Here is a 9,715-nt window from a genome sequence, read left to right as displayed (position 1 = left end):
TATTAAATTATAACTTTTTCAAATGATTAGCAAGGTTAAATTTTTTTGTTATATAAAATAATATAAAGAATTCAAAAGTTACATTTTACTTTGTAGGAATTTATATACATGTTCTTGTTCAATATATTTTTAATTGATACAGAGGAAATAAAAAAATAAACATAATTTTTAATTATAACTACTAAAAATATCAAATTTACTTAATTGCTAATATTTAATTCTGCATTATAAATACTTGCAAGTTAAAAATGTATATATATATATTACCGGAAAAGATGACAATCAGTCTGTGTTGAGAATGACTAGTCAATAACGATAATGACTGATTTAGTAAGGAATTAATGTCAATACCTAGTCATTGATAACAATTCCTAATAAAAGAAAGCATTGATTAAAACATTAAAAATTAATTTAATATATTTTAATACTTATTAGCTATTTAGGATAAATCATAATCTTAATCTTTATTGTTATGTGGTAAATCACTATGACACTTGGAATTATATAATTTAATACAGCGGTATCCAAACTGTGCTCCGCGAAGCCTTTGGTGCTCCGCAATGGTTTACCTAGGGCTCCGTTTGTAACACCACAAAAAATTTAAAAAAATGTTCGTCATTTAAAATTAATATATATTTCATGAAGACTTGAATGTTCCATAATCAGATAGATCATCGCTAAAGCGGTGTTGATATTTGTTTGAATGCGAATTTATAACATTGCCTAATATAATACGAAAATGTTGATAAAACTACGAAATATCCTACAATGACTAGGATATACTGACAATTCCTGAATTTTCATCTTTTCCGGTAACATATATATAAATGAACTTTATAATTTATGATTAGACAAAAGTATTGTATCATTGATTTTATAATAAATATTATAAAATCAATGTAAGTGCTATTTATACTAGGTAATATTTAAAAATATCAAATTTACTAAATTTCCAGTGTTTACTTCTGCATTATAAATACTTGCAATGCTAGAATCTATTTTATTAAGAATAAAACACAAAATGTATATGTATATTAAATAATAAATATCAACTTACGTGAATGATTTGTTTTAAGCTGAATGTGCTCTAAAACTATAGCAAATGATAACAAAATAATTAATAAATTAAATACACTTTTTTTGTTCACTTCTATTTTTAATTTAAAATCTTCATTTTATATAAAGTTTGTTGTTGTTGCTTTAACACAAATTAAAATAATCAGTGAATATTTTATTAATGATTAGTATAAAAAGTTTAATGAAACAACATAATGCTTTATAATTATGTATAGAGTGATAAAAATATAATTTTATTAAAAAAAAATTTAAATAATACACAACAGTTTATTGAGTTATATTATCTTTGTTCACAAAACTGTAAAATGCATTTTTTTATTTTTTTTATAAATATTTTTATGGATTTTTTAATACTAACACTAAGAAAATTACATTTAGTAAGCTATAAAAAATAAATGTTCTAATACCCTCATAAATTAAAACAAATGCTTTTACTGACTAAAATTATGATTTTTTAATTTTGTTTCTTATCTTATTCAAATGAAAAATACATTTTTTTGTCTTAATGTATATTTCATCACAAATTATTTTCATAATAAAATGGATAATCATGAAGTAACTAAATAAAAATAATAATATTAATATTTAAGTATAAAAAAATATAAGTTGTATTTAAACAAATATTTATTTTTGAAAAGCAAATAATGTATTAAATATGCACCATTTAATAACAAATTTATAAAACATAACAATACATACCTAATTATTAAAAATTGTGTTTTATTTATCAATATCATTATAATATGCTAGCTTAAAAATACTTGATGATAGGTACTTACAAATAAATTACTGGACAAATTTTTGATAAAACATTGCTAAAAGGCAACTGTAATGCCATAAAAAAAATGCTTTAAGTAAAGAACTAATAAAAGATGTATTTTTTATTATAATCAAAAATTGTAATAAATATAGAGATTATAACATTATAAAGAGTTATAACAGCTTCCGAGAATTATAAAAATGATATTTATATTACTTACTAAAAGCACTCAAGTATTTCATATTTCTTTGACTATAATCTAATTCACTATTAAATAATAAATAAAAATTATTTATGAATAGATTGTTTATGAAATTAAACTTTTTATCATATCAATAAACTTTAATGTATCTTGTGGTGCTTATACTATGAATTATAAATTTTTGTTTTTTTTTTTATTTATATAACTTTGAGCAGATGTCTCTACAAAAATAATTTTTCATTGCCAAAATTAACAAGTATAGATTTTAAGTTCATATTTATATCTAATTTGTAGCAACTAAAGCATCTAATTGTTTTTCAGCTTCAGCAAAAACTGCTTCAGCACTTTGTTCGGCTGAAATAATCACCACTTTTGATTTGTACGCTTCAATGATTGGATCGTTATTGGCATGAAATGTTTGCAGGCGCTTTTGAATTGTTTCCAAATTATCGTCTGACCGACCACTAGTCTCTGCTCGTTTCAGCAACCTTTGTACCATTGTCTCGTCTTTAGATTCTAAGTATAACACCATATCAACAGGTTTTATCTAAGAAAAAATAAAAGTAACAATTTTATTAAAAACCTTATAATGTTATAATCTTATAATTACTAATGAAATTTTTGGAAATTGAAAATAATTAAACAAAAAAATGTATAATACATTCTACAAAAGTTATGATTGAAAGTTATTTAAAAATAAAAGGAAACTTACAAACAAAAATGTACCACATGGAATTTTCAAAATGAAAATGTTTTAAAATTACTTACTGACACAAATTTAATTGAATGTAATTGTGTAAAAAAAATTTAGAAAATACAATTTTACAATATTATTTTTATATCAAAAAAATGTATTCTAGATTTGTTTCACTTAATTTATAATAAATCTTGGCTCGTAGATCATTTTTATAATTAACTTGTTTTTCAAGAACACATTAAGCATAGAATATTGGCTACTGTACAATTCACACCAACTCTAGGTCAATCCATAGTAAAATATAAAACCTAAAGTATATAAATTAGAAAAACCAAGTGTCTTACTAAGTCACTTGTGTAGGATTAAATTTAAAAGCAACAATAAATCATTCAATATTTTACAAAAATCGATAAACTTAATTTTGAAGTTGTAATTCATATTCTCTATTAAATACCCTTTACTAGGAATTATATGTTAAATGCTATTTATTAGCAAATATTATACTCTAAAAAAAATAGTTAAAATTATTAAAGAAAATATTGGAAAATTGTTATTTCAAAATGTTACTAATAACAAATTGAAATATTATTAATTTTATTACTCATTTAATTTTTTTTTTACTTGTCTCTCTGTTTAAATTCTACCAAAATAATATAATCTAACATAATGATTTAATTTCTTTAAAAAAAAAAAACCAAATAATTAAAATTAAAGTATCTAAACTTAGTTATCAACAACATTTATACATTTGTAATAAAAATTTTTAATTTTGCTACTTAGTATATATAATCAAACATTTTTACACATAAGAAATATGGTGTGCTTACTTAAAAGTATTAATTAATTTAAATAATTGTTATTAAATTAATTGCTCTATTATTTACCTAATTTATAATTAACAAAAAAAAAACTAGATAAATTTGACTTCATGCTGATAAATATATTAAAACAAGTAAATATATTAATAAATATACTATCTTTATATAATACTTATATACTTATAATATAATATAAGTAATATAATACTTATAATACTTATAATATAAGTATTATATAATACTTATATGTCACCTTTAAAGTGTATATTACACGAATATGTACTTTTAAAGCATTTTTTTAGATCACTCAAAATAATATGTACATTACATTGAAATTTAAACTCTTGTAATCAAGATTTTCATTAGATTTTAAAATTTGTTTCAAAGCAATTATATTCATTCTGTATATTTAAGGATATTGTTAAAAAATATCCAGATAATCAATCACTAAAGTAAATTGTAAGCGTTTTCCTAATTATAATAATATTATCTAACTATGTTTTAATGGAGTTTAAATACTTATCCGAATCAGTTCAATACTTCAATTTAATAAAAATATAAAATAAATACGAATATTTTTGACAAATTACTATTGTCAGTATGTAAATAGTTTAAAGTAAAAATAAAGCAAATTTACCGCTATTTCGAACTCCTCTCCTTGTTTTTTTTCACGTGGATAACCATCGATTAAAAATCCTTTGGATGTTGCTACTTTACTTTTTATCTTCTCATTGAGCAATTCCATCACAACAGACTAAAAGAAATATGTACCCATATATATTCATAGAATAGCTATACTATATGAATATACTTCAAAAATTTACCGTAGGAACAAGAGCTCCTTCTTTCATAATTTTTACTAATTCTTGACCACGTTCTGATCCGGTGTTTACTTCATCTCTTAGCAAATCGCCAGTTGAAATGTGAGTAAACCCGTATTTGGTTACAATTTTGTCGCATAAGGTACCTTTTCCACTGCCCGGGCCTCCTATTTAAATTAATTTTGAATATTTTAAACAGTTACAAATTAAATTACTCATTATTTTTGTGTTTTACCTAGAATCCAAATAGTTGGTAAATTGATTTCACACATCTTCGTTTAAATTGTCTATGCCTATTGAAAAATATGGATTAAAAATATATTTCTAGTTCTAAAACATTTAATTTGTGTGTGAATTATGTTATATAACAATAAATATTTAAACAAAAGACGAACTCAATTTATAATTTAAACTGTATAAATTTATCATGAACAATAATATACGATACAAACTACGAATAAAAGTTATTAGTAAAAAAAGGATGGGTAATACTGAAGGTCATATCATTAGGTACTAACATCAACAAAAAAATTACCGCTATAATGTATAATATTCTACAGTTAATGATGGCAAAGGTAATTTAATTTAATTTAAAAAATAAGTTAATTTGTATGTATTTTTTTAATTTTTCTGGTGAGATGTCGACAAATTGGAAATTGGAAATTGGAAATTTGTATATTGATTTTAAAATAAATAATACAAAAATATAGTTTTTTTTTAAAAAAAAATGCGCTATAAAATAAATATAAAAGCTTTTTTTAATTTGAAACTTGAATTTAAAGTAAATCTTCAAAACCTTTCTAAAATCTATACTTTAAATGTTTTTTAATAATAATATGAAAGCATATTTTCTAATAACCTATAATCGTTATATTATAACCTATTACTTAAAGAGTATTTAAATAATATTTAACTATACATTTTACAACTTGAAAATGTGAATAATTGGCATAGCTCTTCTAATGTTTTAACAATAAATAAATTACAATATAATTCAGCTTTATCAGGGAAACAAAATGAAATCACTTAATTTAAATATTTAAATCGCCAGTGTTCGTGAATTCGTAACAAATAAACGCTTTTTTAATACTAAAAAGCTTAGATAAAAATAAAAAAAATGAAATATAACCTACAAGACCTAAAATGATTAGGATTTTCGGTTGTTAAGGAATTTAACACAGCATGTATCCGTTGTCAAGTGTATTAAAACGTCAAGGACAAATGTGAATTAAATCAATAAACACAAGCTGATATACCAGAAACACGAGACAAAATTAAATAATTATAACGGATAGACTACAATTAGTTTACAGTTTTATTAATTTAACATAATATATAAGTTTTGGGTATACAAAATTACATAATTTTACTATGCGTACATGGTAAATAAATAATTATAAGAAAATCGGTAATTAAGAGTTGTACACTAACGCATGAATAACATAGGGTTAACAAATCATTAAATACTTGCTCGAGAATAAAAAAGAAAAACGAGCATCGTTATAAATTTTTATTTTAAATTCATTCCTGTTACAGCTTTAACTGGAAACGTTTATACTGTTAATATGATCAACAACGGTAACGACGCTTCAATATTTCAATACGGACTAGAAAATTTCTAAATTTTCTGTGTATTCACTTTCATACATGTGCACATATATCAATAAAAATTACGAATTATTGCTGTATAACGACATTGATGAGTGATTTTTCAATGATTTATCTGCCGCTGTATAATATTTCGAGGAAATTAAAAATGTGCGAGTGCAATAATTAATAACATGGTGCTGTGAAAATCGCCATAGTCTAGCAACAGCGGTTGTAAAAAACAAAAAAAGCAAAAACATATTAAATAAACAGCAAAAAAAAAAACGAAACGAAACGAAAAATAAACAGGTAACCGAGCTGAAAGGGGCCGAGAGAGATACGGGAGATTATATCGTCATACTCACCGTGAAACCACACGGGTAGGTAAAAAGAAGTGTGCTGTTGCAGCGGAGTACAGTGAAACGCTAACGCTACTACAAGAGTGTCGCACGCGGCCAAAGGTTTTGGACTATTAGTTTGGGTGGTAGCGACGCTGATGACGGCAGCGGCTACGGCGGCAGCGATAATCTCGATAATCGAGTGGGCGGTGGGGTGAAGAAACTTTTTATTTTATTTTTTTTTATTTTTTTTTTTTGGCAATCGACTTCGAAAAATGAATTTGTTGGCCTCGGCGAACGGTCATTTCGGCGGTGGAATACTAACCGTCATCACAGTATTGCAGGTCGTAGATACCAGACCAAGGTCGGCTTTTCTATTTTTAAGTATCGACCACGGCGGTAGTTATTATTATTATTATTATAACACCTATGTACTTTATAAATATATCTATATAATGTTATGTATACAATATACGAGTACATTTGGTGAGTTTGTTTTGAAAATAACCTAAAGCGGAAAAAATACTATTATTACTTGATTAACTCAAACCGTTTGCCGTATTGTAAATGCTACGTGTCATCATTTTAGTCAAATGATTTGTAATTTATTTTATTTTACCATGGGAATATTTTTTTTTACAATGATTTTACATACTATCATGTACGTTGTCGCGGTACGTACACTTTTTATTTCCTAAGTCGTTCGTAGATATACAATATTATCATACGTAATTTATACTTTTATATATATATATATATATATATGTGTGTGTGTGTGTGTGTGTGTATGTGTATCATATAAATACGAAATAGTATTGATCGAGACCCGACGGTCTAGCGCGCTGTCTACAGCGCTGATTATACAAATAATCTCATTGTCCATCGAAATCCACGCCAGTGGCGCGTCGAACATAATTTATTAATCCTTGTGATCAATTAATAAATGATTGTCACAACTATTCATTACCTAACCAGATGCATACGTGATGTATTGTTACGTGGATCTAAAAAGGATATTTATATAAGGATAATAAGGACATTTATTTGCTTAATAAAATTACGTGTACAGTATTAATTTAACAAAAATATTATTATTCATACATGTAACATACTAATCTACGTGTCTAAAAACATAATAAGTGATTTATAAATTAATAATACTTTATGTTCTACATTAGTTTTACTAGAGTTGTGACTAAAAGATCAAATTCCAAAATGTAGAAAAATTAAATTAATCCCAATAGTTTATTAAGTGCACGTTTCTATGAATTTCGCTGAAAATCCTACTAACCACTATATAATAATGCAAATAATAATAATAATAAAATAAATAGATCTACGAGGAATGTGGACAACTAAAATTTAACATATGCGATAAACATGTATAAATAGCTAATGATGGAAAAAATATTCACACTTAACCTGCTACATAGTGTAATAGAAATTATCTGAATAACTATTGGTATAAAATATCCGTCCAAACGTCTATTGTAGCCTAAATTAATTAGTATGTAGACAACTCACACACGATTAAAGATTATTCCAGTTTATTATCATTAAATTAAATATGACTACGTATACAAGTATAATAAACTAATATTTATGTTGACAAATTACATATTTTTTAATTTATGTACAACAACTAACTTTATGTTTACATATTACAAATGACTATTAAGTTATTGACTATAACAATAATATTAAACATTATAAATATTAAAAATTAAAAATATTGAATCCATTTCATTGTACAGAGTATACCTTATCGTTTATTAAAGTATATTTGTTATTAGTATATTGCCAATCGTAAAATTATAATTGTTTAATTTTGACTTTTCATACTGAAAAAATTTCTGTCATGATATTTTTAACAATGGGTATTATTGACAACATATAAAGACTAATCATTGTCTGTCAACAAATAAATATTTACACTCGTATTCAAACGACGTTATTCAATGTATATACGTCATATATAGGAAATTAAATTTAAATATTAATCATTTGAATGTCCTATATGTGTTGGTATTTAATAAATTAATGACTAAAATAACAATTTGAGGCTGAATTTAATAATTTTATTTTCGTAAAATGTGCACATTATCAAGATCTTGTGTATTATGGCTAGATTTTATCACTGATAAAATGTTTCAGAACATTTTTTTTTTTCTGAATTTAAAAATTAATAACTTATTTTTAACTGAAAAACTTTTTCTTTAAACAATTTTTAAAACTAATTAATCATGTTTTCATATAATTTTTAAATATTAGAAAAAGTGGTTTCAGCATGATTAACTGTATCTTTATAGTCACGGTTAAATTTTTACAATATTTTAAATTAAGGTCAACCATATAATAATAACAATTAAAAAAAATTATGAAAAATAAATAATTTTTAATCTTAGTTAAAAATAATAATTAAATTGCAGTACAAATGTATGATCATTTTTAATTTATAAAATTTATTAGATATTCTAACTTTTCATGGGTTTCACAGTAAACTCAAACTAGCTATTGCCTATTTTTAGTATTTTGTTATTTTTATGATCACGTAAGAGAACTGAAATAGTCTATACGAAACGCCCAGTTACAACATAAAAAAAACCTACGTAATATAATATAAACAGTGGGGCACGAGTCCAATTTAAAAAGAACCTTTTTTCCAGCATATTTATAGTATTTCATGATTACATAAGAAAATAAATGCCTAGTAAAATAAATTTACTTATAGAAAATGATCAAATATTTTAATATTTAGATTTCAATTAATAGTAATATGTTAAGTTATACGAATTTAATTAAATTACAATGTTTTTTCATTTTAATATTGTTACAACTGTATATAGTAAGAAAAAATATTTAAAAAATGGTATATTATAAGAATACTAGAATATATTTTAAGACTCAAAACACCCTACTAATTTAAAAATACATAACTTAAAATTGATTATCATTTTGTTTTTTGTTTTTAAATCATAAGTTCAAAATAAAAAAATATTAATATCATGTAATATTTTTTTATAGTCACTACGGCAATGAAACAATGTTTAATGTTCAATTATAGACTCAACAATAGTGAATGTGAATAAAATAGTATAGCGCTAATGTAAATAAATTAAAATAAAGCTGGTTTTAGTACATTTTAATTATACTCTTAACTAATGATTTAAATATTTACACTATAATAACACATTGTTGTCTACAATATGCCATACCGAGATTGATTAAATAATTTATTGATTTTGTTTTTATGAATTGCCGTTGGATAGAAAAATTAGGTTATATCAAAAACGGCATATTCACTTCATAATTTTTAAAACATAAAATTCAAGAATATTATAAAATAAATGTTTAGGTTAAATTATATATATTATTATTATTATTATTATTATTATTATTATTATTATTATTATTA

The 9,715-nt window shown here is 23.5% G+C and overlaps 2 protein-coding genes across 2 annotated transcripts in view; one reads left to right on the top strand and one right to left on the bottom strand.

Moving 5' to 3' along the window:
* Positions 1-2,179: 2,179 nt before the first annotated feature.
* Positions 2,180-6,442, bottom strand: LOC112682089 (adenylate kinase isoenzyme 1). The gene is made up of 5 exons (XM_025552564.1): positions 6,328-6,442; positions 4,611-4,668; positions 4,379-4,542; positions 4,192-4,308; positions 2,180-2,586 (listed from the first exon to the last, which is right to left on the bottom strand). The coding sequence occupies exons 2-5, from the start codon at positions 4,645-4,647 to the stop codon at positions 2,323-2,325; spliced, it is 582 nt and encodes a 193-aa protein (XP_025408349.1). The 5' UTR covers positions 4,648-4,668; positions 6,328-6,442; the 3' UTR covers positions 2,180-2,322.
* A 516-nt stretch (positions 6,443-6,958) lies between these two features.
* Positions 6,959-9,715, top strand: part of LOC112682597 (glycine receptor subunit alpha-4) — a 20,252-nt gene continuing 17,495 nt past the window's right edge. Inside the window, exon 1 of the mRNA XM_025553236.1 lies at positions 6,959-6,974. The gene's annotated coding sequence lies outside the window, so the exon portion shown is untranslated. The remainder of the gene's footprint in view (positions 6,975-9,715) is intronic.

This window comes from Sipha flava, unplaced genomic scaffold, assembly GCF_003268045.1.
Source record: "Sipha flava isolate LNK unplaced genomic scaffold, YSA_version1 103_pilon_pilon, whole genome shotgun sequence".
Lineage (NCBI taxonomy): Eukaryota > Metazoa > Arthropoda > Insecta > Hemiptera > Aphididae > Sipha > Sipha flava.
Note: the sequence above shows the minus strand (reverse complement) of the source record. Positions and strands in the feature narration are given on the sequence as shown.